Source organism: Mustela nigripes, chromosome 7 (assembly GCF_022355385.1).
Source record: "Mustela nigripes isolate SB6536 chromosome 7, MUSNIG.SB6536, whole genome shotgun sequence".
Lineage (NCBI taxonomy): Eukaryota > Metazoa > Chordata > Mammalia > Carnivora > Mustelidae > Mustela > Mustela nigripes.
Genome location: NC_081563.1, coordinates 19,892,821 through 19,920,312, shown reverse-complemented (window position 1 = coordinate 19,920,312; position 27,492 = coordinate 19,892,821). Strand labels below are relative to the sequence as shown.

General features: G+C 46.1%; 2 protein-coding genes and 1 pseudogene across 2 annotated transcripts in view; 2 read left to right on the top strand and 1 right to left on the bottom strand.

Annotated features, from left to right (window-relative positions):
* The first annotated feature begins 1,133 nt into the window (after positions 1–1,133).
* On the top strand, positions 1,134–10,792 carry ADGRF3 (adhesion G protein-coupled receptor F3). Its single transcript, XM_059407610.1, has 13 exons — positions 1,134–1,244; positions 1,553–1,613; positions 2,037–2,177; positions 2,654–2,827; positions 3,354–3,572; positions 4,041–4,250; positions 4,739–4,882; positions 5,052–5,248; positions 5,629–5,808; positions 6,971–8,353; positions 8,819–8,860; positions 8,949–9,011; positions 9,488–10,792. Exons 1-13 carry the CDS (start codon positions 1,134–1,136, stop codon positions 9,545–9,547), a joined length of 2,985 nt encoding a protein of 994 aa, XP_059263593.1. The 3' UTR covers positions 9,548–10,792.
* A 5,223-nt stretch (positions 10,793–16,015) lies between these two features.
* LOC132022246 (FGFR1 oncogene partner 2 homolog) lies at positions 16,016–16,811 on the top strand (annotated as a pseudogene).
* A 4,792-nt stretch (positions 16,812–21,603) lies between these two features.
* The window catches only part of HADHB (hydroxyacyl-CoA dehydrogenase trifunctional multienzyme complex subunit beta), a 33,173-nt gene continuing 27,284 nt past the window's right edge, over positions 21,604–27,492 (bottom strand). Inside the window, exons 11-16 of the mRNA XM_059405286.1 lie at positions 26,120–26,199; positions 25,994–26,041; positions 25,096–25,183; positions 24,675–24,749; positions 24,101–24,265; positions 21,604–22,153 (exon numbers count right to left, since the gene is read on the bottom strand). Coding sequence (XP_059261269.1) covers positions 22,118–22,153; positions 24,101–24,265; positions 24,675–24,749; positions 25,096–25,183; positions 25,994–26,041; positions 26,120–26,199 — 492 coding nt within the window. The 3' untranslated portion in view covers positions 21,604–22,117. The remainder of the gene's footprint in view (positions 22,154–24,100; positions 24,266–24,674; positions 24,750–25,095; positions 25,184–25,993; positions 26,042–26,119; positions 26,200–27,492) is intronic.

Genomic DNA, 27,492 nt, shown 5'->3' with positions numbered 1-27,492 from the left:
TTTCTGCTTTCTGGGTTTTGTGTCATATTTAGAAAAGCCATCCTTACTTCAAAACTATTTCTCCCAACATTTTTCCAGGTTCTTGGTTAAATTTAAGAGTCCAGAAATTATTCTAGGCCAGAAATCAGCCCTAATGTATGTCTTTTCTGCATTGGCTCTGGGATCCATGATCCAGATTTCCCAGGTCCCTGGCTTACTGGCACATTGCTTGTTGTGACCTGGGACCCTCAAGCCCTCTCCTGTACACCGAGTTCTTGGTTCAGACCCCAGGGGGAAGCTGTGCAGACCATTCTCACTGGGGCCCATGGGTTCCAGGAGCTGGATGCCCATGTGACTCAGTCACAGACTGTCGCGCTTCCTCTGTAAATTCGGCTGGCTCCCGTCCCCTCTCCCCTCCCATCCCTGCTGCTGAGCCTTGCCAGCCCTTCTCTGAGGCAATTTGCATCATGCAGCAACTGTAGGACTCTTGAGGTCTGCCTCCCTGAGCCATGGTCTGCGCAGCTCTCCCCGTGCTCCTCCTGGCCATGACTCTGCCCCCGCTGCGGTCTCCAGCTGCGCAAGTATCCCAACCCGTGAGTAAGACTGGGGCAAGGACCCAGGGAAGGTCTCCAGAGCTGACACAGGGGCCTGTCAGCGTGAGAGGCAACCGGTGTGGATGAAGGGACAGGTAGAGGAGCAAGGACTGAAGTGAGAGGAAGTAATGTAGAAAAAGAGAGGCCAGTCCTTATAAAAGTCTCTGAGAGGTGAGTCTTGTTTTCCAGGGAATGGGAGAGCTTTTGTTTGAGAGTCACTGTGAACTCCAGGGATGCCAGCTGCACTTGGGATGAAGGCTCTCCCAGTCAAGCTTACAATTTAAAAATGGAAAGAAAAGAATTTTCCAGAGTTGGGAACCATGGGCATAGAGGACAGGAGAGAATCTGAAGACAGCGAAGTCAAGATAGCACTTTGGGATCTCTGTTTTCTCCCTGGAAGACGTCTGCATCTCTATCCATATCCATATCGGTGTCCTTTTTTAGATAGTATGCATGTTCATATACAATTTCGAGAGAGGGAGGAGTTAGTGAGGAAATGATTTATAGGAACGAGAGACGAAGGGAAGATGCTGCCTTGTGCTCACCCTCGTGGCAACTCCTATGGAGAGAACAGAATTTCCCAAGCCGCTGGGCCCCAGCCGGCTCTGCCCAGCCCTCCCCGATGGCGTTCCAGATACTGCCATTTCAATTAGCCTAGAGGCCCAGGGACAGGTAAATTCAGGAAGGAATTAAGCAAAGCATGTTGACTCTCTAGGGTGTGCCGGGTTCTGGGTTCAGGTGGGATTTGCAGGCCCCGGCCGAGTCCTCGGGGCTGCAGCCCTGGTGCCTCCTACCGGAAGCTTGCGTTCCTCTCCTGATGTGCCTGCTTGCGTCTAGCCTAGGCGAAAGAAGAGCTTCAAAGAGATGGAGACATGCCAAATGACTCAGGCTGGCCTGAGTCCCCTAGGGAGGAAGGTGTGTCTGGGAGAAACCTGGGGTCAGCCTCCTCTCAGAGGTCTCTCCTCTGTGCTCTGTTCCAGGCACAGAGTCAGGCTGGAGGGGAATCCAGGCAGCCATTGGACCAAAGGAGTGGAGAAGGTGGTGAGTGGACGGAGTGAACAGGAGGAGGAGGAGGGAGTGGAGGGAGGGCTGAGGAGAGGACGGGGGCAGGGGATGAGGCTGAAGAAGGCCCCCAGAGGGCTGGAATCATGGCTGCTCATGGCGGACACACAGATCCAGAGGCCAGTTCTCTAGCTGTGAGGCCTTGAGAAAATCATTCCCCTTGGAGAGCCTCGTCTATAAATGAGGGTTTCGGGGAGGGTAACATGGAGCTGTGTGTGGATGCACCGTGGCTAATGAAGGGTTACAGCTCTCTCGAGTATTGTCAGCTCCTAGCTGGGCTGTGGGAGGTGGGATCTGCCTGGGGTCCGGGCAGGGACCAGTCAGGTATGGGAGGCAGAAGGGGACCAGCCCATCATAGCCTTGTGGCCTCTCCTCTCCAGCTGCCCCCCTCTGCTCCTGTAGAATCAGTCCTGGCCTCGGTCTATGTACAGCTGGCCTTGTCCAACCAGACCTGGCCACTGGCAATCTCCAGGACCCTGACTCGCCCCCTTGCCTCGGCTTCCTCTTTCCCAAGAACTCTCACTGGCCTCAGCCTCACGACAGGTAGGGGGGATTCTACAGAGCCCTGTCTCTCGGTGGCCCGTCCACCACTTATGGGGGGGATGGGGGCTCAGAGAGAAGGGGACACGGGCTTCCTAGGTCTCCTGCAGCGAGCTCACCTTGACCACTGCCAGCCCCTCCCATTTCCTGGAGGGTCTCCATGGGCCGGCTCCTTCCTCACCTCCCCACCAGACAGACCCTTCCCTTCCTGTTCCATGTCCCCATCTTCTAAACTTTGGCAGAGGCCCAAGAGGCAGACAGTCGTGGGTCGGATTTCTCCACACCCCCCCAACCCCTAATGACTTTGCCCAGCAGGAGGACCTCTGCTGCTTTTCACCCTGAGGAGGCAGTCCCTGACGGCTGAGGCCCTTGTGACTTTGGGATGGCTCCAGACAGCCAGCCCTAGAGCCTCTCAGGCATCAGACTACCTGGCTCTCTCCCACAGCCTGTCCACTTCTCGTCCCCACCCTCTGCTGCAGAGTGTAACGTCCACGCGGATGGGCAAAGCTATTGTGCGTGCCTGTCTGGGTACCAGTGGAACACCAGCGTCTGCTCCCATCACCACCCCTGCCAGACCACCCACAACCACAGGCCCTGCGGCTGTCTGGTCTTTGGCTCTACTGAAGCCGGGTACTGCCAGTTGCTGCCACCTGGTAAGGAGGGTCGGGAACTTGGAAACCAATGAGCCTCAGTGTGTTTTCTCCTCTCTGACCCCTGTATTTCTGCCAGCTGGCCCAAGCCCAGGTTTCCCCACCGGGCAGGAGAATTGCCAATTATCCTGGGGTGGGCGTGGGGGGTCACAGCCCTGAGCTTGGGACCTGAGTAGTGAGACTAATGAACAGTATGGCTCATGAGACATATGGACAGGGAGAGAAAGGGCTAGAGTGACTGCTGTTGACCCTAGAGGGCCAGGAAGGGGCTCCAGCAGCCCCAGGTTGCCTAGGGGAGGGAAAATCATGGGCCACAAGGCTTCCCTGTTTGGCTCCCTAAGACAGAGTTCTCCAACTGGACTGCAGCAGCCACACTCATCCAGCGACAAAACAAAGTGACATAGTACTGGGGGCGGTGGGGAGGGAGTGAGGCGGAATGGGCTCCCGAAGAGGGGGAAGGAGTGAGAGCTTAACCGCAGAGGGCCACAATTCCTGCTCCAAGGGGCCCCTGCCTCCTGCCTCCCTGCAGTCCCCGGAAGGCTGAGCCCGAACTCCTGGGTGCGGACGCCGGGCACCACTCTGAACCTGACCCTCGTCAAGAGCCGTGAGACCACAAACCTTAACTGGTTCCTGCGGCCCGCGGGCAGCCCCACCCCCATCCTCCTGCAGCCAGGGACACATGTGTCCCTGGCCTCTAGCCCGGGCCAGGCTGTCCTCAGCATCTTCAACGTCTCCCATAGATGGGCAGGTAGCCAGCCTGCCCTCCTCCCAACTCTCTTCAGCCTTCTCTTCCCCTGATGCCCTCGCCTTCCTCCTCCTCCCTCTCTTCCCCTTCCTGCTTTTCTCTCCCCTTCCTTTCCCTTTGCATCTTTCCATTTATTCCACTGACCCCCCGAAGGTAGGGGATCGGTCTCAGCAGTGAACAGACAGTGTGTTCTGCGTCAAGATGTTGCAGTGGCAGCAGGTGATTCAGGAAGGACATCCCCTAGCAGGAAAGGGGTTCACCTTGGAATTCATGGCTCTACGCTATTAAAAAAGGAGCCTCTTCTCCAGGCCTCTTCCTCCTAGAAATCCTTTCGGGGGCAGGGATCTCTGTTGCTGGGCTTGAGAGGCCCCCGGGAAGGCAGACCTCAGGTGTGGCTTCGGGAGCAGCAGAGCTTCTGTGGCACAGGTGGGGCCAAAGGAGCTGGGAGGTGCAGCAGGTGTGTATCCGCAGGTGAGTACCTGTGCTGCTTTGAGGCTCAGGGATTCAGGTGGGAGCTGTCCCAGGTGGTGGAGGTGCCGCTGCAGGCAACAGATGTGGCTCGGCTTCCAGACCAGCTCTCCATTTCCTGTGCCACCTGCCCTGGCTTCCAGCTGACCTGCTGCATCCCTAGCACACACCTGGCCTACACAGCTTCCTGGAGTCCCGGAGAGGGCAGCAAAGGTACGGAGGGGCTGTCGGGGTCAGGGGACAGGTGGCAGCTGGCTCTCCAGTTCACAGGAAGCAGAGGCTGCAATGCGACCTGAGTTCGGAGTCCAAGTTCAACCCTGTTTTTACCCCACGAGCAATCCTAATTGTATCGATCCAGCAATAACCACATGAGCGTAGATAACTTTGCAAAATGTTTTCACACAATCTTAATGAACTCTTGCAATATACTCTGTGAAGTTCATTTGCTGATAGACCCTGTTTTACAAATGAGGAACCTGGCTTCATGTCCTGGGGTTAGTTAGAGACCCACCCCCCTGGTGTCCCTCACCAAAATCCAAGCCTTGCCTCCGTAGTCTGATGCTCGTGTACCACTCAGCTCTCCTTTACCGTGTCATCTGCTTCTGAAGTTTCTAGAAAGACTGAGAGGACATCTCTTGGCCTGCTGGGTTCCAGGTCTATTCCAGGCGCAGTAACTGTTCCCTCTCTCACGTCATTTGCAGCCTCCTCGGCCAGCGCGCCCGGCTCCCAGTGCTTTGTGCTGGCCGTCCAGAGCTGCCCTGTGGTGGACACCACATACACTTGTGAGCTGCAGAGCCCAGGGATGGCCCCTCTCAGGGTCCCCATCTCTGTCACTGTCATCCAGGGTATGTGGGGCTTGGGATCCAGCCGGCTGACCTCTCACCTACTTGTCCTGGGTGCTCCTCGACCCTGCCTCGGGCCCCACGGCCGGTCTCCAGAGCCTGGTCAGTCTTCTGCCCCAGAAAGGCTGGGGCTGGACTGTGGTTGCCGATCCTCCCCGATATCATTGTGCAGATGGAGACACCACCTGCCCAGGGGACTCCTCAGCTATTGCCTGGAATGTCACCAAGGCTGGCCACGTGGCACAGGCCCCGTGCCCGGCGAACAGGACGGGTGTGGTGAAGCGGACCTGTGGGCCGGATGGCATTTGGGAGCCCGTTTATAGCAGCTGCACAGACGCAGAGCTCCTGGCCTTGCATCGCAGAGCCCGGGTAACGCTTTGGGCCCCGCTGCCCACGCGCCTCAACCTCCATGCCCTCCCCCTTTCTCACTCAGGACCTCACTTCAGAAGCCTTTCCCCCTGAGGCCAGCCTAAAGGTCCTTCACTTTCTCTGAACTGGAGCCTAGCAGAGCCAGGGAGTGAGGCAGGGGCCGGCGAGGGCCCAGCGCTCTCGTTGTGGAGCATATGCTGTTCTCCAATCTTAATCTCACCAAGTGTCTGTCCCATGAAAGTGTCATTTCCTTCCATGTGGCTCACGAAATCTTGGTTTCCTGTTCCCTTGGGACTGGTGCGGGGATGGGGAGGAACGGCCCCTCCCTAATGAGGACTTGCCCAGCCCCTCCCTAATTCCTGCTCTTTTGTCTGTCTCAGCTGCTATGGGCAGGCCAGGGCCAGCCTACTGTGGAGGTGCCCCAGATCCTGGCACGGCTGTCAGAGCAGGTGACAGCGGTGAGCTCTCCCTCTGACTTGTTGGCATTGCTGGGCACCATATCATTCCTGGCTCGGGTGGTGGTGGATGCTAGAATACAGCTTACCCACAGGGCCCTGCAGGTAAGCTCTCTGAGCCATGGTGGGGGCCAGCTGGGTGGTGGGGGCCTGAAGCGTTTTACCTCTGGGCACTTCTTTTTTTTTTAAGATTTTATTTATTTATTTATCTATCTATCTATCTATCTATCTATCTATTTATTTGACAGAGAGAGAGAACAAGTAGATAGAGAGGCAGGCAGAGAGAGAGGGAAGCAGGCTCCCTGCTGAGCAGAGAGCCCGATGTGGGACTCGATCCCAGGACCCTGAGATCAGGACCTGAGCCCCAGGCAGCGGCTTAACCCACTGAGCCACCCAGTCGCCCCGCTCTGGGCACTTCTGTCCCCCTGATATCACCATGGGCTGTCAGACAGCAGACCTTTCTAGAGTCTGAGTATCTGCTCCCCTGGTCCATCTCTCCTCTTGGACACCAGTCTTTAAGGCCATGGAATGTGGAGAAGGTCTGATGCTAGGAACACACGGGAGGTCGGGGAAGGCAGGAATGGGTGTGAAGAAGTGAGTTCAGAGGCTTTCATGCAGAGGCAGATGGGTGCATATGATGGGAATCCCCCCACCCCACCCCTGAAACACACATACACACAATACCTACATGGAGATACTAGAACACTCTTGGCTTGGCTAGACTCACCTAACCCAGCTCTCACTATGGGCAATAGTTGGTGACCAGTAAGAGGCATCCTAAAGAATAACCAGGGACAATGACACAACACACTCTTCCTATCTGGGAATGTGAATCCCATGTGTGTGGATGGACATGCATGTGGCCTTCTACTTCAGAACACCATCCCCTCTATCACTGGGGACCATTCTTAGCTTTATAGACCTGTAGAGGTCAAGGAATTGGAAAGGGGCCCCTTAGGGTCTAGGTGACCCAAGGGATGGAGAGGAGAGAAAGACTGTCAAGTGGAGAGGTTGGATTGCATCAGGAGACCACATACTTGAAGCCACCCCGGTAGTGAGCTAAACAGCTCCCCATCCTTCCCCAACAGAAACTCTTTCTTCATGGGTGTCTCTTCCTATCCCCCTTGCTCTCCACCTTTGGGTCTCCTGCTGGACTAGGAAACGTGTGTTTGGGGCCTAGAGTTCCCTGTGCAACCTCGCCCAGTGCTGTGGGCTCTAGCGGCCAGGGCTCCACTCTCCATTGGGATCTCTCTGTTGGGTGTCACAGGGTCTCCTGAAAACCACAGACAAGGTCCTCGACATGGACACCGACTCTCTGTGGGCCCCAGCCCAGGCCCAGAAGCCCTCGGTGGGCTCGGCTCTCCTGCTGGCTGTGGAGACCCTGGCGTGCCACCTGTGCCCACAAGGTCAGCCCTTCTCCTTCAGCTCGCGGAACGTGCAGCTGCAGACCCAGTTCCTTGGACCTGCGTTTCCTGCTGACTACAGAGCCTCCTTCTCCACTCAGCCCCCCTTGCAGGCACGCATTCCCAGGCGCTCACTGGCCCCGCTGCGCCATAATGGAACTAACGTCAGTGTTACTAGCCTGCTGCTGCGGAAACTGGACCGTCTTCTGCCCCCAAACTATGGCCAAGGCCTGGGGGACTCTCTCTATGCCACTCCTGGGCTGGTCCTCTCCATTTCCGTCATGGCAGGTGGCCAGGCCTTCAACCAGGGAGAAGTCATCATGGACTTCGGGAACACAGCTAGCACTCCCCACTGTGTCTTCTGGGACCACAGTCTCTTCCAGGGCAAGGGGGGATGGTCAGATGAAGGGTGCCAGGTGCAGACAACCCACGCCAGCCCCACCACTCAGTGCATCTGCCGGCACCTCACTGCCTTCTCCATCCTCATGTCCCAAAATACTGTTCCAGAAAACCCCACCCTGGAGCTGTTGAGTCAGGTGGGCTTGGGGGCCTCCATCCTGGCACTGCTCGTGTGCCTGGGCGTGTACAGACTGGTGTGGAGAGTCGTGGTACAGAACAAAGTTGCCTACTTACGCCATATGGCCCTGCTCAACATGGTGCTCTGCCTTTTGGCTGCAGACACCTGCTTCCTGGGAGCCCCACTGCTTCCTCCCGGGCCCCAAAGCCCACTCTGCCTGGCTGCTGCCTTCCTCTGTCACTTCCTCTACCTGGCTACCTTCTTCTGGATGCTGGCTCAGGCCCTGATGCTGGCCCACCAGCTGCTCTTCGTCTTCCGTCAGCTGTCCAAGTGCCGAGTACTCTCCCTGATGGTGGTCCTCGGCTATATGTGCCCAATAGGGTTTGCAGGGGCTGCCCTGGGCCTCTACCTACCCCGAGGGCAATACCTGGGGGAGGGGGCATGCTGGCTGAATGGGAAAGGAGGGGCACTCTACACCTTCGTGGGGCCAGTGCTGGCCATCGTGGGTGTGAATGGGCTGGTACTAACCATGGCCGTGCTGAAGCTCCTGAGACCTTCGCTGTCAGAGGGGCCCCCAGTGGAGCAGCGACATGCCCTTCTGGGGGTGACCAAAGCCCTGCTCATTCTCACCCCCGTCTTCGGCCTCACCTGGGGGCTAGGCCTAGCCACTCTTCTGGAGAAAGTCTCCATAGTTCCTCACTACATCTTCACGATTCTCAACACCACCCAGGTGGGTGACTATGGGGTGGATTTGCTTGTTGCCCTTTGAGATGGTCTAAGTCATTGCCAGTCCCTTCTCAAGGAGGTGTCATGGCAGAGCAGAAGAAACAGTGTTAGGAATTTTAGAAGACTTGGGTGTGGACCCCAGTTCCTCCCCTGAATAGCTGGAGAAATTTGGACAAACCTCTGTGAGCTTTGGTTTTCTTATCTGTAAAACAGTGTCTGATTTTGCCAGAGAAGTCAGGGAATTGTCAGCACGCAAAACTTTAATATCTCCTTTGTCACCAAAGCAGTAAGAGAAGCACCTGAAACAGATTCTATGCACCACATGATGTGAATGTGCAGAAAATTCTAGATGGGAAGCCTCGGGACATCAATTAGGGAGACAGAGGCTGAAGGAAGAGGAGAGGGAAAGAGCTGGTCTTGGTTGATTCCTTCCTCCTTGACTAACTTATCCACGTATCTCTCTTCTTAGGGTGTCTTCATCTTGCTGTTTGGCTGCCTCATGGACAAGAAGGTGAGTCTGCCCACCCAGCCCCCATCTGACTTACAGTGCCCAGGCGAGGACTTGGGCTGGCATAACCGGGGCATTATCTTACCTGCAGATTCGAGAGGCCTTACTCCAACGCTTCGGCCGCACCCCACCTCCCAAGTCCACCATCTCCCTGGTGAGTTGCTGCCTTCCAACCCTCAGTTCTCCCACTGACAGCAAGTTACAAGCAGCTGTTCCACAGCCTTCCTAAGAGGCACAGCTCGAAGCTGAGAGGAGGCTGGGGCTCTCTTTTAGAATAAGGATGTACCGGGTTCAAACTCCCCAGCAATGGAGAAAGGAGCCGCATCAGACCAGTCAGAGTCAGGTTCCCGGGCTCCTGATTCCAACCTGGGCTCCTGGGGATTCTCTTTGTCCCTGGTTTCTCCATCTGAAAGTCTGCCTCCCGTTACTATATGAAGGGAATAGGTGGGATCGGTAAGTCCCACCTACACTGGATCGGTGTAGCCAAGAGCAAAGTTCTTAGGATTACTATGGGCCTGGCAGGAGGGCAGGTGAGAGCGTGAAGATGGGTACAACCTCATCAAAGGAGAGTTGATGATGATTATAATAATAATAATCACCCTGCAATTGGGCCTTTCTGCCCCTTCCTAGGCTACATATGAAACCTACATCCCAGAACACAGCAAAGGAAGAAGTGAAGATGCCAGGTGAGAAGCAAGCCCTCCTGAGCAGCACGGAGCGAAGCCGAGGGTAGCAAGCAGCGTCCTGGCTCAGAAGGCTCCTCTTCATGTCATCATCCCGGCCCAAGGATTGGAAAACAGACTTTCCTAGCATAGACATTTCTAGATGGCCTAGCATCTTCTACTGCTTTCTCAGAAAGCTGGAGGCACTTTTACCACCAACAACCTTTGATTCAGTTCACTCTGAACATTCCTTTTCACACTGTCAAATATTGAATTATCCTGAAAAACCTTTGCTTCGAAGGACTTGCCGTCGGTGGATTTGGTATCCAGAGGGCAGGGCAGCCTTGCAAGGTCTCCTTCACCAGCGCAGAGCTTCAAGGCGAGGCCTTTCATGGGGGAAGGCAGAAGCTGTGCGTGAACCACACACGGGGCCCATGTGGCCCCTCTTCCACGGGAGCTGAGAATGTGTCTGAATCCACCAGGATGGACCCCGCCCAGAGCTCTGAGCCCTTCTGCCCTCCCAGAGCTCAGCTGTTGGCAAAGAGAAGCTGGTGTTTCCACTAGTCACATTCCTTTCTCTTGCAGGTCACTTATCCCCATCCCTAAACTATGCAAGCAAAAATAGCATGAAAAACTAGCCAAAGCTACCTAATAAAAAGCCTTCCTCTGCTGTAAACACAGTCGACAGATAGTAAAGTTCAAAATGATGGCAAGTAATGATTTTGCAGGTCTCAACCAGTTGACTAATCAACAGTTCATGTTACAGATATATTTGATAAAAATTGTTTTCTTTTTCACTATTCAGTGACTGCCTTTCTGATTATTTCTTCCCTACAGCTAGGAAGAAAAAGGATGGCTTAATGACAGGAACTCCGATCTTCCAAACATTAAAGGTGAAGGACAGATTTGGGTTCTTTTCAAAGTTTAGGAAAAGGTGAAGCTAATAGGCCCCTCTTTCTTTAACTTTCACAACAATATCAATATAATGTAAGTTTCGTAGATGTATGCATGTAACACCAAGTCACTGATCTGAACACCTTCTTAAGAACATATTAACAACTTTAAAGTACAGTGGAAATTACCACAGACCGCCAAGGATTAAAGCGACAAGTTGACAAACACTGACATTTAAAAGTGACAGGCTTTGGGGCATCTGGGTGGCTCAGAGGGCTGGGCCTCTGCCTTCAGCTCAGGTCATGGTCTCAGGGTCCTGGGATAGAGTCCCATATAGGGCTCTCTCTTCAGCAGGAATCCTGCCTCTCTGCCTACTTGTGATCTCTGTCTGTCAAATAAATAAATAAAATCTTAAAAAAAAAAAAAGTGACAGGCTCAGGGTGCCTGGGTGGTTCAGTGGTTTGATTCTTGGTTTTCTGCTCAGGTCATGGCCTTGGTGTCGTGGGATCCCCGGCACTCTTGCTCTCTAAAATAATAAATAAAATCTTTTAAAAAATTATATTGAAAAAAGTGATGGGCTCAAGATAAAACCAGATATGGAAGAGAAATATTTAAGAGAAGTCTTGAGAGGACACAAGGACATCTAGCTGAATTAACTCATGGAATCCACAAGACGGTGACAGGGTTCTGAAAATTTTTTCAACAGGAGAAATGAAAAAAAATTCTCATGAATGAGTCTTTGTTCATTAAAAAATTCATGGCTGTTTTTATAAAATGCAATGGGAACATTTTCTGTTGAAATGCAAATGGATATGCAGTTGAAAACAGTTTTCTTACAAACATGGATCTGTGTGAATATTTTCAATGTATATAAACCAGCGCAAATATTTTTCTAAATGAATTCATTTTTTTTTTTTGTTTTTTGTTTTTCAAAGAGAAGATACCAACTCAGCAGGACGATTGCAACATTTCTAAGCCTCAGACCTGCCCCAGCCCCCAAGGGAGGCGGGAGGCAGGCAGCCCCTGGAACAGCAAGAGCTCTGCCTGCTGGTTTCCTTGGCAACAGAGTCCTGTCTCAATCGCCCTTGTACTTCATTAATATTTACAGTCTTAATTTTTTAAATTATAAGATTATTTTTGAATATTTCAACTAATACACATTCATTTTAAAAGCAGCAGAGACTCTGAATGTGCTTCTGTAGAAATCAATGTCTTATTCTCTTTCTCAAATGATAGCACGTAGTTCACGCTCTGCTGCTGAAAACACACTTTAGAACTGATCAATGAAATAACAGGAAACCTTTGTTCCCTTGACTCTCACATAAAAAGGGACTGAAAAGAAGGTTCTGCAGGTAAATATAAGAAAGTGAGGCTTAACAGGAATTCCATTTCTAAAAAGATGACTTAAAGGAGTAAGTAGAGGATTCCCTGGCTGGCTCAATCTGTTGAGCGTCCAACTCTTGGTTTCGGCTCAGGTCATGATCGCAGGGGCATGAGATGGAACCCTGCACTGGGGTCTGCACTCAGTGTGGACTCTGCTGGAGATTCTCTCCCTCTCCCTCTGCCACTGCTCCCCCCCAACCCATGTGAGCTCTTTCTCTCCCAAATAAAATAAAATCAAAGAAAAAAAAAAAAAGAAAGAAGTAGACATGTGAGCCGACAAATGTATAAAAGATGTGCATTCTAGGTGTTTATAGCCTCAAAAAAGAGGCACTTGGTAAAACAACTTAGGACATATCTACCAAAGGAATGCTATAGGGTCATCAAAAATGATGATGTATAGGGGCGCTTGGGTGGCTCGGTCGGTTAAGCGGCTGCCTTTGGCTCAGGTCCTGGTCCCGGGGTCCTGGGATTGAGCCCCATGTTGCTCTCCCTGCTCAGCAGGGAATCTGCTTCTCCCTCCCTCCTCCCCCCACCCCGCTTGTGCTCTCGCACACTTGCTTTCTCAAGTAAATAAATAAAATCTAAAAAGATGATGTATAGCTACACCTACTGATACAGAAAAAATGTTTAGGCTATATAGCCAAGTAAGACAGAAGGGTTCCCAAAGAACAGCATTATACTAGCCAATTCTGGTCCATACCAAAATTGGGTCCATTAGTTTCCATACGAATATGTGTGCATTGAGGAGGAAACATACCAAAATATTAACAGTGGGGATCTCTACTGCATTTTTCATTTTATCTTACTCTCTAAATATTTGAATTACTTCTTTACAATGAGCATGTATTTTTATGTTAGAAGAAAGTGATTTTTTAAAAAATTTTTTAAAAGATTTTATTTATTTATTTGACAGAGAGAGATCACAAGTAGGCAGAGAGGCAGGCAGAGAAAGAGGAGGAAAGAGGCTCCCCGCTGAGCAGAGAGCTCGACACGGGACTCGATCCCAGGACTCTGAGATCATGACCCGAGCCAAAGGCAGCGGCTTAACCCACTGAGCCACCCAGGCACCCAGAAGAAAGTGATCTTGAAAAAGTTCTTCTGAACATTTTGCATATTTAAAAATAGAAACTCGACAAGCAAAGTAACACAAAGCATGCCCTGGAATTTAGATTGTATGGAAGGGTGGGCAACATTAGGGGTTCTTGAGAAAGTTTTGCCTCACCTTTTTGGAGTTCTGTTTTGGGAATCAGTTCTGTCTGATCACTGACAGTCCCTTAAGTGTGGAGGGGGAAAGGGGCTCCCAGTTGAGTTGAGGGCAGCCAGAAACATTGCCAACATGTCTAAACGCTTTGTCTCTTTCACAATAATGCATTCCTTTTCAGAATAGTATTTTTACTCAGTATGTTTGTTCTTCCATCCCCCACATTCTCCTATTTCCTCTCAATCACTGATCCCTCTTCACTGAAAAAGATCAGAGTCCCAGAAAAACTGCAGAGGACCTCCAAGTCACCCATTAAATCCCAGAGGAAGACTGGAGACCGGCTGCTGTTTTTCAGTCCTCAAAAGATACCGGAATTGAAGAGGCCTAGAGAAAATAAACATGAACGAGAAGGGATGGGGAAGAAGACAGGCTGAGAATTAGGATTCTTCTCTCCGGAAAGATGGATATAAAGAGGGTAAGAATTTTTGTTTTGCTGGTTGCTGTAGTTTCAGTATCTAAAATATGCCCGACACATAACAGGTGCTCAGTAAGTATTTGCTGAGCCAATGAACTCTGCAGAGCACAGGAAGAGTGTGGACTTTGACTCAGAGTCAGAGCCCCCGAGAAGCAAACAGCTGGGCGGCGGGGAGGCGTGGAGTGCGGAGCGCACTTCTCAAGTCTGAATGGAAGATGAAGGCGAATAAAGGCTCCACCCCAAAATGGCTATTTGGGTCTAATTAAGGTTTTCTATGAAAAGAGAGATACTTAAGCTGGGATCTTTAAGAATAGCATAACCAGTTTGAGAGACCTGAGGACAAAGAGCAACATCTGCTTTAGATGGAGGCACCTAAACCCAGGACAGCCAAGGGGGTTCTTCTGCAACAGCCGCGCTCTGAAAACAGCTCAGCTTTCTCTGACAGACAGAGAATGTTTAGAAATAGCATACAACTTACATAAAACTGGGTGAACCCATGACTCAACTGCAGAACTAGAACTTTAGCAACACAAACCGAGTCCCACTGCCTCCTGTCCTGCTCTGAATGTTTTTGAGATAGCATTTAAAAATTTTTTTGTGTGGTGAAATGCATGAAATTTATCATTTTTTAAGCTTTTTAAAAAAGATTTTATTTATTCATTTTTTTGACAGAGAGAGAGAGCACAAGCAGGGGGAGCAGCAGGCAGAGGGAGAGGGAAAAACAGACTCCCACTGAGCAAGGAGCCTGACATGGGGCTCCATCCCAGGACCCTGGGATCATGACCTGAGTCGAAGGCAGACGCTTAACCAACTGAGCCGCTCAGGTGCCCAGTTTTTAAGCTTTTTTTTTTTTTTAAGATTTTATTTATTCATTTATTCGACAGAGAGAGAGCAAGCACAAGCAGGGGGAGCAACAGGCAGAGGGAGAGGGGAAATTTATGATTTTAACCATTTTCAGTGTACAGTTCAGTAGTGAGAAGTACATACACATTGTTGGGCAACCAATCTCCAGAGCTCATCTTTCAGCTGAAACTCTGTACCCGTTAACTCTCCACTCCTCTTACTCCAGCCCCTGGTAACCATCATTCTACTTTCTGTCACTATGAACGTGATGATTTTGTACACGTTATACAATTCGAACCATACAGCATTTGTCCTTTTGTGACTGGTTTCTTTCACACAGCACAATGTCCTCAAGGTTCATCCATGCTGTAGGGCGTGACAGGATTTTTGAGGCTGCATGGTATCCTACCATGTGTGTACACACATTCAGCGGCCAGTGGTTATTTTGGTTGCTTTCCCCTATTGACTATTGGGAATAATGAGAATAATTGGCTACTGTGAATGCATGCAAATTCCTCTGAGACCCTGCTTCCAATTCTATTGGGTATATACCTAGACATAGAGTTGCTAGATCATGTAGTAATTCTATTTTTAATTTTTTGAGGAACGGTCATACCATTTTCCACAGAGGCTGCACCATTTTATATTCCTACCAGCCGTGTACAGGGGCCCCAGTGTCTCCACATTCTCCCCACCACATGTTATTTTCTGTTTTTTTGATAGTAGATATCATAATGGATGTAGGTGATATCGCAATGTAGTTTTGGTTTGCATTTTCCTAATGATGAGTGACGTTGAACAACTTGTCACATGCTTATTGGTCATCTGTATAACTTTTTTAGAAAAATGTCTATTTAAATTCTTTGCCCATTTTTTAAAAAAGATTTTATTTATTTATTCGACAGACAGAGATCACAAGTAGGCAGAGAGGCAGGCAGAGAGAGAGGAGGAAGCAGGCTGAGCAGAGCGCCCGATGTGAGGCTTGATCCCAGGACCTGGGATCATGACCTGAGCTGAAGGCAGAGGCTTTAACCCACTGAGCCACCCACGTGCCCCTTTTTGCCCATTTTAAACTGGGCTATTTCTTGGTTGTTGAGTTGTAAGAGTTCATTCTATGTTCTGGATATTATCAGATACATGACTTGCAAATATTTTCTCCCCTTGGTTGCCCTTTCACTGTGTCCTCTGATGCACAGAAATCTTTTATTTTGATGAAGTCCAACCTGTTTTGTTGTTGTTGCTAGTGCTTTTGGTATCATAGCCAAGAAAACATTGCCAAATCCAATGTCATATATCTTTTCCCATTTTCTTCTAAGAGGTTCACCATTTTAGCTCTTGTGTTCAGGTCTTTGATCCACAGTAAGTTAATCTTTATATATGGTATAAGATAAGGGTCCAGCTTCATTCTTTTACATGTGGACATCTCATTTTCCCAACACCATTTGCTGACAAGACTGTCCTTTCCCCCATTAAATAGTCTTAGCACTCCTGCCAAAAATCACTGGACCACATAGAGAAGATTTATGTCTGGGCTTTAAAATAAACTGTTATCTCCAAGAGGTTTCCTGTGGGCCAATGATGGGGCTGAGCTCCGCTGACCCCTCCAGCGCCTCTCCACTGACTGCCTCTGCTGGGTTCTGAGTCTGTTCCCTGAAGAAGCTCAATAGACAAGAGGAATCTCTTTTCTTAGGTGCGTAGGTCCCTGTGAGCAGAGGCTTTGAGCCCTAACGCCACAGCTGACAGCTGACAGGGATCGAGACCAGAGTATTCCTTCAGAAATGAGTTGCACAACTGAGAAGTCACCTTGCTCATGCTAATGATCTTGTTGAAAGATGGAGAGATCATGGCGATGCAGCAAAATCTCTGATCTACCACACCGCAGTTCTCAATGAGTAGAAGCGACCAAGCAGTATCAGGAAGAAATTCAAGAGCTTAATGAAGTGGCAGGACATTGGCCACAGTCCACATTAGTTATGGGAATCCAGCAAGAGAACAGACAAACCAGAGAAGAGCAACAAGAGAACAAAGAATCATATACATCAGTCTGCCTTGGAGCTTGGAATGAGCAAGTATCAAGAGCAAATGTTCAGACAGTTAATGGATAGCTAAGAAGATCTCGTATGCTAATGAAGATAAAAGAGGAGCACTCCAAGACGGACATGGTACATTAAAACAGCTCCGAAGAATCCGTCTCTAATGCATCTCAACAGGGACTGGAGAGGAGGCACTTGGAAACAAATCAGAAATAATTAAAAGCACATGTTGGACAGACCTGAAATGGCAGCAGTAATGAGGAAAGTCATTGAAATTGATGGGTGACAGCGTTGCAACGAACAGAAACGAATATTTCAACTTGAACAAGAAAACAAAGGCTCGAGAGAAATCCTTTAAATAGCTTGAAAACCACTGTTGAACCTTAGGAAAGGGGAGGTTCTGAAAAGTTTATCTTTGTCAGCCTTAGTGACCAGTTGTAACCTGAGTCTGAAGAGGAGCTGAAGAGTCTGTAAGCCTACGAGCTTCTTACAAGGCTCTGTCCACTGGGACTGGCCTCCTAAAGTGAATGAGTTAACAGAAAAATCAATCTCAAGCTACTCTTTGCTTTAGCTCTTCTTTCTATTATATGAACAGTGTGCTGTCAATGACATTCCTGAGATAGCAACAAAAAATTGCAATTAATGGTCATAGACTTTATTCCAAAATGTAATTAAAAAACAGAGGGGCACCTGGGTGGTTCGGTGGGTAAAGCCTCTGCCTTCAGCTCAGGTCATGATCTTGGGGTCCTGGGATCAAGCCCCGCATCAGGCTCTTTGCTCATCAGGGAGAGCCTGCTTCCCCCTCTCTGCCTCCTTGTGATCTCTCTCTCTCGCGCGCGCGCGCGCGCACTTTCTGAAAATAAATAAATAAAATCTTAAAAAAAAAAAAAAAAGACTACCTTCCCATTCATGTAAAATTTTGTCAAAGAAAATTTCATTTGCAAGGCTATAGGAATGTTTCAGAGGCACCATAAATAAGATGTAATTTATTTTTTGCTGGTATATAATAATTAAAATACTCCACTAATAATTCTAAGTTGCTAGAGAAATGAAGTATCCTTTCAGGAATGAAAAAGAACACCTTTCTAGGAAAGACTTTTTTTTTAAGACTCTATTTATTTGACAGACAGAGGTCACAAGTAGGCAGAGAGGCAGGCAGAAAAAGAGAAGGAAGCAGGCTGCCCGCTGAGCAGAGAGCCTCATGCGGGGCTCGATCCCAGGAGCCTGAGATCATGACCTGAGCCGAAGACAGAGGCTTTAACCCACTGAGCCCCCCAGGTGTCCTCTATGAAAGAATTTTAAGAGATATTAGGATGTTAAAATACTCCTTTGAAAGATTCAGTTTTGACTCTACAACAATAACAAAGATGAGATCTTTCTTTTCTCTTGTTGACCTTTAAGGATATTATGTAACTCATTTAGCTAAGAGTTGAAACGTTTGATATGGCAAGCTAGGTATGGTAATTTGAAATTAAATTGGAAATTCTTCTCCCTCACAACCCTCCCCCCCCTTTTTTGAGAAGTATTCTTGGGGGCAGGGGTGTGTCTGGGTGGCTCAGCCGGTGGAGCATGTGACTCTTGATTTTAGGGCTGTGAGTTTGAGCCCCACATTAGGTGTGGAAATTACTTAAAAATCTTTTAAAATAGGGGCACCTGGGTGGTTCAATCATTAGGTGTCTGCCTTAGGCTCAGGTCATGATCCCAGGGTCCTGGAATTGAGGCCTGCCTCTGGAGCAGAGAGACTGCTTCTCCCTCTCCCACTCCCCCTGCTTGTGCTCCCTCTCTCTCTGTGTCACTCTCTGTCAAATAAATACAAAAAAATCTCTAAAAAAAATAAATTTTTCTTTATTATTAAGCTCTTATCTGGTCCTCATAACCTATAGAATTTTTTTTTCTTTTTAAAATTTTGTTTATTTAACATATTGTTTCAGGGGTACACATCTGTGGTTCATCAGTCTTACCTAATACCCAGTGCTCATTACAACACAGACCCTCCCCGATTTCCATCACCCAGTTACCCCATCCCCCCACCCCCACTCCCTTCCAGAAACCCTCAGTTTGTTTCAAAAGATTAAGGGTCACTTATTGTTTGTCTCCCTCTCTGGCTTCATCTTTATTTTTTTCTGTCTTCCCCTATGATCCTCTGCCTTGTTTCTTAAATTCCACACATCAGTGAGATCATATAATAATTGTCTTTCTCTGGTTGACTTATTTCCCTTGGCATAATACCCTCTAGTACCATCTACATTGCTGAAAATGGCAAGATTTCACTTTTTGATGGCTGTGTGGTATTTCATTGTGTAGATATGCCACTTCTTTATCCATTCATCTGTCAATGGACATCTGGGCTCTTTCCACAGTCTGGCTATTGTGGACATTGCTGCTATAAACATTGGGGTACAGGTCCCCCTTCGGATCACTACATTTGGGTCTTTGGGGTAAAGCCCTAGTACAATTGCTGGTCGTAGGGTAGCTCTATTTTCAACTTTTTGCAGAACCTCCACACTGTTTTCCAGAGTGGCTGCACCAGCTTGCATTGGTGTGAGAGGGTTCCCCTTCCTCTGAATCCCTGCCAACATCTGTTGTTTCCTGACTTGTTAATTTTAGCCATTCTGACTGGTTTGAGGTGGTTCTCATTTGTGTGGTTTTGATTTGTATTTCCCTGATGCTGAGAGATGTTGGGGATTTTTTCATGTGTCCATAGGCCATTCGGATGTCTTCCTTGGAGAAATGTCTATTCATGTCCTCTGCCCATTTCCTGACTGGATTATTTGTTCTTTGGGTGTTCTTTATAGATTTTGGACACATATAGGTTATCTGACACATCATTTGCAAATATCTTCTCCCATTCTGTTGGTTATCTTTTGGTTTTGCTGACTGTTTCCTTTGCTGTGCAAAAGCTTTTGATCTTGATGAAGTCCCAATAGTTCATTTTTGCCTTTGTTTCCCTTGCCCTTGGAGACATGTCTAGCAAATTGCTGTGGCCAAGGTCACAGAGGTTATGGACCTGTGTTCTCTTCTAGGATTTTGCTAGATTCCTATCTTGCACTTAGGTCTTTCATCCACTTGAGTCTATTTTTGTGGGTGGTGTAAGGAAATGGTCCAGTTTCATTTTTTTGTATGTGGCTGTCCAATTTTCCCAACACCATTTGTTGAAGAGGCTTTTTTCCATTGGACATTCTTTCCTGCTTTGTCAATTAGTTGACATATTAGTTGACCATAGTGTTGAGGTTCCATTTCTGGGTTCTCTATTCTGTTCCATTGATCTATGTGTCTGTTTTTGTGTCAGTACCATACCATCTTGATGATTACAGCTTTGTAATAGAGCTTAAAGTCTGGGATTGTGATGTCACCAGCTTTGCTTTTCTTTTTCAACATTCCTTTGGCTATTTGGAGTCTTTTCTGGTTCCTTACAAATTTTAAGACTATTTGTTCCAGCTCTGTGAAACAGTTGATGTTATCTTTCATAGGTGTCGCACTAAATGTGTAGATTGCTCTAGGTAGCACAGTCATGTTACCATATTTGTTCTTCCAATCCATGAGCATGGAACGTTTTTCTATTTCTTTGTGTGTGCCTCAATTTCTTTCATGAGTGTTCTGTAGATTTCTGAGTATAGATCCTTTGCCTTTTTAGTGAGGTTGGTTCTTAAGTATCTTACAGTTTGGGGTGCAATTGTGAGTGGGATTGACTCAGGATCACAAGATCAGGCTGTAAGTCTGACTCTCAGACAGCGCAGAGTCCGCCTGAGTTTCTACCCCTCTTTTTCCCCCATCCCCCCATATTCTCTCTCTAAAATAGATAAATCTTAAAAAAAAAAAAAAAAGTGCTATGAACACTCTTATCCATGTCCTGGTACTTGTGTGCTGAGTCACAGACTGTGGGTCATTTTCAAATGTACCAGATAACACCAGACTGTTTTCCAAAGTGGTTCTATCAATCTGTATTCTTACCAGCGGTGTATAATACTTCCTATTCATCCACATCCTTACAACACATGGTATTCTGAGTCGTGTTCATTTCTCCTGTGGGTGTAAAATAATCTCATTATGACCCTAATTTTTCTTTACTAATTAGCATCTTTTCATGTTTATTCCCCATTTCTACATTATTTTCTAAAATATTCTTGTTAATAACTTTTGCCCCCTTTTTTTTTTACTGAGTTATCTTTCTTCTTAGTGATTTGTAGAAATCCTTTATATATCCTGGATCCTTTGAAAGACACATCTCTATCATATAGTAAGACACATATATCTTTAGGAGATACATATCTCTTTTGTAAGATGTATCTATATTTTTGACCTTTTTGTGGCTTGTCTTTCAACTCTATCAAAAGTTCTTACTTCAACATAAATTTATAGATCAATTCCTTCATGATTAGAACTTTAAATATCTTAAGAAACCTCCCTCTCTTTCCAACCTAAGTCCATAGTGGTATATTTCTTATTTATTCTAAAAATCCTATTTTTTCCCTAAAATTTTAAGGTTTTTTTTTACCTTTCATAATTATCTAGATTTGAATTTTGTTATATCTATGTAAATATATTGGTTTTCAGGATTAAAAACTCCTATTACATTGAATTTACCAATGAAATCATAGGGAAATGATGCTGGGAGTCTTAAATACTGTTAAGTGGTTAGTGCTTCCCTCCTTTGCCCAATCTGTCCTGAACTAGAGGAGGATTCTGACTGCCAGGGACCTTCATAGATGTAAGCAACATCCACAAGAATGGCCACAACTAGGAGACCTGAGCTTCTTCAAAGCACTAGTATATATTTATTGCATAATAAAAACAGAGTTTTTATTTTTTAATTTTAAAATTTCTTTACACTTTACTTAAATCCCGGCAAACAGAGACATCCCCATTGAAATAAATTTACTTCCATGGAGCAATGGGGGAAAATGTGTTATTCTAAAGTAGGACCCTGGGGTGCTTGGGTGGCTCAGTTGTTGGGTGTCTGCCTTTGGCTCAGGTCATGGTCTCAGAGTCCCAGAACTGAGCCCTGCATTGGGCTCTCTGCTCAGCAGGGAGTCTGCTTCCCCCTCTCTGCCTTCCTCTCTGCCTGCCTGTGATCTCTCTCTCTCTGTCAAATAAATAACACTTTGAAAAAAAATAATAAAGTAGCACCCTCTTTACATTCCTTGCTGTCTCGTAGTTGACTAAGACTGTGAGAAGTTAACAAATGAGTAAAAGCAAATCTGCCCCCAAGCCCAGAGAACCACCCTTTCCCTCCAGTAAAAAAACAAGGCAAACTATTCAATATTTTCTCAGTTTATTAACGTTAACAGGGTACTTATACATCTAAACATTTACTGTAAGTTGTCAGTAACATGTAACTCTGAATTATCTTTCCATAATTTTTTTAGGCACATTGGTTTGTAACTTATAGAAAACACTCATCTTTAGGTCACAAACAGGAAAGAGTATAATTTGCAAATGTTACAAAGATGATTCCAAATCTCAGCCAACCTCTTTCCCAAATTGCAACCACTCTTAGTATTTAATGAAAATAGAGATGAAAAACAATTGCTTAAATGTTACCACTGTGTGACTCTGGTGACTAAGAAATCCCTGAAAGAGCAGTAAGCCATGATTACTGGAAAGCTCAGAGTGCTAGCAAGGCTTCCTTGCGAAGTATTTAACAGAAGGCCACAGACTGTGTTTCCCTAAGAGGAGCTAGGAACTATGGATGTCATTTAGTAATGCATTGGAATGGCATTGCCTAGTGCGAGTGTGCACGGAAACTCCAGGTCACCTCTTCATTATCTATTATTTTGGATAAGCTTCCACAATCATAGCATGGCCCTGAAAAGGGAAACAAAGAGTTCAATTAGAGCAATGGAAGGTGAAAAATCCAGCCGGTCCCGAGGCAAAAGAGAACAATGGGAAAAGTACAGGCTATAGAGTTTGATCCCTGCTCTGCCTTTCAAGCACTGTGACCCAATGTGCAGAAGGGGGAGTATTGCTCCTAGCATCTAACGGGTGGAGATCATGCTAAACATCCTACATCCCGGGGCACCCGGCTAACTCAGTTGAGCGTCCGACTCTTGACTTCTGCTCAGGTCATGATCTCAGGGTGGTGAGATGGAGCCCTGCTTCAGGCTCTGCACTTGCTGGGGAGTCTGCCTCTCTCTCTCTCCCTCTACCCCAGCCCCTGCTCGCTCTTGTACTCTAAAAATAAATCAGTAAATCTTAACACAAAACAAAACAAACAAAAAACCCATCCTACAACACAGAATACAACCCATCCCTCCCCAAGAATTATCTGGCCCAAAATGTTAACAAAGCCAAAGCTGAGAAACCCTACTCTGGATCCAAAATGCCCCATTCCTCTGCTAACCTCAGCCTTGTGTTGGTAGCAGGCATTCGCTCTTGATGAAACAATTGCCAAGTTTAGTCTACTTCCTAAGGTGCATCATCTCCTCTCTCTGTCGCCATACTATAAATTTCTAGAAGAAAGGTACTGGGTGGTATTCTTCGTTCCTCCATAAAAGCACCCAGGATTGTACTACACTCTGTGTGCTTGAAGAACTATCAGGGAACACACACTCAAAACCACAGGACACTAACCTATGCGGACCATCCACTCTGCACAGTACCATGCACTGGTAATCTCCCCCCATTGAGCCTGGCACAGAAAGATAGGAGGGAGGGCTCCAGTCCTGACTACGGTTTCCTGCGACTGAAGCTAAACAGACAAAAAATGCTTTTCATCATGAAGTCTGAAATGCTCCAACCTACAAATAACTGACCTCTTATTTCTTCAAAGTTTCTGAGGCAAGCCATAAATAAAGGTTTTTTAAGTGTAAGATATTTAAACGTTTACATATCTTATCGACTCATCTTGATTAGCAACAGAAAGTTTCTGTAATCGGGATGAAAACCAAAATCTGTTTCCATCAGGGTTGGGGGGCAAAAAAGATTATAATTAGCCTGCCCTCCTTCTGGATTTTATTCCCAGAGTGAAATGCTGCCGCGGGTAGTAAGCTGTGTCTGCAGTGCAAGTAAGGTCAATGAAAGAAATCCAGAGAATACAAATTTCCCCCAAATAAACAGCAATAAGTTATCCAGAAGTAAATAAGTTCTCCAATTAAGATATAGTTCAAGAAAGATAATTTACTTCTTGGAGAGATTTTATAGATAAGGTCTCATGGTGACTAGATAAATGAGTAAATTTTATTATAAAAGAAGAAAATATATCAAAATGTTAATGATAGTGTTTGCTGAGGGGATTATAGGTGATTCTAATTCTTTTCTATATACTTTTTGTACTTTCTATAACGACGGTGTATTCCTTTTAAAAGTAAAAAATATAAAGGCTCCTGGTTGCCTCAGTCAGTTAAGCATCCAACTCTTGATTTTGGCTTAGGTCCTGATCTCAGAGTCATGAGATCGAGTCCCACGTCAGGCTCCGTGCTCAGCACGGAGAGGAGAGGGGAGAGAATCCCCTCTCTCTGCTCCTCCCTGCACCCCGCCTCAAATTAATAAATAAAATCTTAAATCAATAATATAAACATTACTTTAGGAATAGAAACAGCTTGGGTTTAAAAACCAACTTCCTTCCAAAATACTATCAGAATTAAAGTTGTACCCTCTTCCCCTCAAAAGAGGCTGCTTTTTTTCCTGGTTGTCTGTCATCAGAAATATTGCTCTAAGGATGTTTCAAAGTTAAATGAAACACTCTCAGATGAGCTTATTTTGTTTCCAAGAAAATGTCTTTCCAGAAGCACCTGTGGAGCTGCTGAGACGTACCTGCCCGCCAGCTGCACAGGCAGCCACTAAGCCATACTGGCCTCCCTCTTTCCGCAGTCTGTTGGCAGCTGCCATGACCAACCGGCAGCCAGTGGCTCCAAATGGGTGTCCCAGGGACAGCGATCCACCCCAGTTGTTAAACTTCTCCAGGGGAGGTGACCCAACCTGGCTCCCACAAAACAGACACAAATATAATGAGGAGTTAACTTAAGAATCAGGCCAGGCTCTTACCAACAGGAAGGTAACAGAGACTGAGAACATGTCCAACTTAAATAACATCACATACTATTTTACTATAAAGAAAGAAATTCTAGGTCAATTCTGAAAGCCACAGACCATTTATTTTTCATCTAACATCAGAACTGGAAGAACAAAAGACAACCTAGAATTTTACTTCCATTTTTTCTAAAGATTTCCAAGAACTATTTTTCAACTAAGAAATAAATACATTTAATGAAATACAAAATTCTTCATCAGGAGAAGCCTTCCCCTTCATATTGTTATTAGCAGCCGACTAAACTCCAAATACTACAGTGCCCTGGAAGTTCAAGCCTAATTTTAATCAAACGCTTACCTTGGTTTTTCTACCCATGTAGTTTTGTGCAAACCAATCAGAATCCATGGCTTTAAAATTAGCCAAAATCTGTCCCTACAAGGGAAAAGACCTTGTTATTAATGACCCTTGCCATTAAAGTTGAGCAAATCTTTAAAGCAGTTTTTCATAAAATTTTCCTAAGGAAACATTTTGCTACTTTTCAAGGGCCTCTAAGAGACTGCCTCAGAAGGTTGTTTTCAAACTGTACCACTGGATTCCCTCCTCTTACACCTCTTCCAACAGTGTAGTCATACTTCAAATATAAAGCTCTCCTCCCGTTTTACTCGCATCGTAAGCCATACCTCATTTCCCACACAAACACAGATTACATTTTTTTTTTTTTACGGATTACATTTTTTATGGTTACAGTCCTTTGATATGTATCTTTTAAGTGACTTACTGAGAATGCCTCATGAAATTCAAAAGCATCAATATCATTCATAGTCAATCCTGCCTTTTCCAGAACTTTTGGAGTAGCATATGTTGGTCTAAAAAGGAAAAATAATAATACGTTAAGAATTTAATTTTCCACTTAAGAACTCTTTATTCCCCAATCTGAGTTTTACATAAGATATTATAATGCCCTTCATTTATTCACTGATTCTACTGTACAAATATTAAGTGTATATGCTAGAGTCAGGGATACAGTTAATAAACAACAAAAAGAGAAGGACAAACAAAGTGAAGAACCAGAAAAACACACCGTGCAAAGGGCAGAGCACAGGAAGAGTAGCCTAGTTTGAAGGACATGATGAGGCCAGTGAGCCGAGAGCCGTGAGGGTGGGGGACACAATGTAAATATTCGGACGCTTTTACAAAAGGCTACTATAAAAACTGTGTAGCAATATGAAGAAATGCTTATGACATCTTAATGAAAAAAAGAACACAAAAGGATTATTTTTTAATCCTTTAAATCCAACACACACACACACCCCTACTCACAAACACACACCAAAAAAAAAAAAAAAAATCCAACACACAAAACAATTATGAACTCAGAACTCAATGTACTTTATTTTCTTTTAATTATTTTGATTTAAATCTTGTTAATTAACATATAGGGCAATAGTGGTTTCTGGAGTAGAATTCAGCACTGCATGACTTCCATACAACCCCTTGTGCTCATCACATGTGCCCTCCTTGATCCCCATCGCCTGTCTAGCCCAGCCCCCCACCCGCCTCCCTCCAGCAACCCTGTTTGTTCTCTATCGGAACTTAATGTACTTTAAAATCTATATAACAAACGTGGATAAACAAATACTTTCAATTATAGGCCAAGGATATACACTGCTACCTACCCAAGTAAAAGTTGATCTTTTGGATCCTGAGACACATATACGAAATCCCTAGGTGAAAAACAAGAGGGGTTAGCTCCAGTAATAAAATAAAGAAATTGAGGCAATTTATTTGAACATGTACCTTACCTCAAATATGCCTTTGGCTTATAACCCAAGGCCAGAGCTTTTTCCTCTGCCATAATCAGCATTGCAGATGCACCATCAGTCTGAAGTATTGAGCAAAACAATAATGTTAAATGCTTCAGCCTTTCTGGAAGTCTCTGTACAACCATCTTCTATGTCGTGTTCCTAAATCTCCCAACTAATCACACCCATGCAGAGATTTTATGTAACAAACTTTCTTTCCATTTTAGCCATCATTAATTCACAATTCAAACCCACACTGATCCGTTTTTCAAGGACGAGGGTAGACGAACCTGTTCAAAAGTACCACATTATCAAAATGGACAAAGAGAACAGGTAACTTTAGAAATATGTATCGGGGTGCCTGGGTGGCTCAGTGGGTTAAAGCCTCTGCCTTCGGCTCAGGTCATGGTCTCAGGGTCCTGGGATCAAGCCCCGCATTAGGCTCTCTGCTCAGCAGGGAACCTGCTTCCTCCTCTCTCCCTGACTGCTTCTCTTGACTATTTGTAATCTCTGTCTATCAAACAAATAAATAATATCTTTAAAAGAAAAAAAAAGAAATATGTTTTCATACTAAACTTAAGCCAAAAGATTTTTTATTTTGGCAGAGAATATAAGAAATCTTATGAATTAAAACAATCTCTCATTTATTTGCTTATTTTTACATTTTATGGACTATTTTGGAGCTGCCTCCTGCCTCCAGAAGGAAACACAGACTTTGAGGTGATATGGAAGAAACGGGTGAGAACATCAGAACCATGGTCTTCCCTCCTTGGACACACCTCACATGCTTTTTCCCAACTGACAATCAAGAAGTTCAGAGATAAAGAGCTACCATTGCAAAAAAGCCCTTCACCATGACTGCAAAAGAAAGAGCTCAAAAAAATAAAAAATAAATAAAAAATTTACTATTTGAGAGTCTGTAATATCAAAACAAGTTCTACCACATTGTATAATATTTTTATAACTTAGTAACTCTGAAGAAACCAAGGAGCTACCACAAGACAGGGGCCATAAAGCCTGGAAATAGAGAACTATACACAATAAATGGTTTACGGACATTACATTGATATAACGAGGCCCTGGGCAAAGCTGCAAGGAATGTGGGGCATTAGCACATTTCCCGTAACTCACGTATCTGCAATATGCTGCCTCTGATGGTTTGTGTTTCTAACTTTTCAGTGAATAAACCTTTACTGTTCGCACACCCGAAGTGAACAAGGGAGTTCGGATCTGGCAAGAGGAGAGCCCAGCCCATATGGCCCTATCATTCAGTTTGGTTTTGGAAATGATTAACCTTTCAGTCCTTCACCAGTCAGGCTTAACAGGCTGGTGCACCATCCTACTGGAGCTACTCCAGGCACCTTTCCCCTAGC

Bases quoted from the DNA above. Each gene is read 5' to 3' on its own strand.
- ADGRF3 (XM_059407610.1), top strand. From the start codon at position 1,134: ATGGAGAGAACAGAATTTCCCAAGCCGCTGGGCCCCAGCCGGCTCTGC. The intron at 1,614-2,036 runs GTGAGTGGACGG...CTGCTCCTGTAG, and splicing joins CCAAAGGAGTGGAGAAGGTG to AATCAGTCCTGGCCTCGGTC. The intron at 3,573-4,040 runs GTAGCCAGCCTG...GTGTATCCGCAG, and splicing joins CGTCTCCCATAGATGGGCAG to GTGAGTACCTGTGCTGCTTT.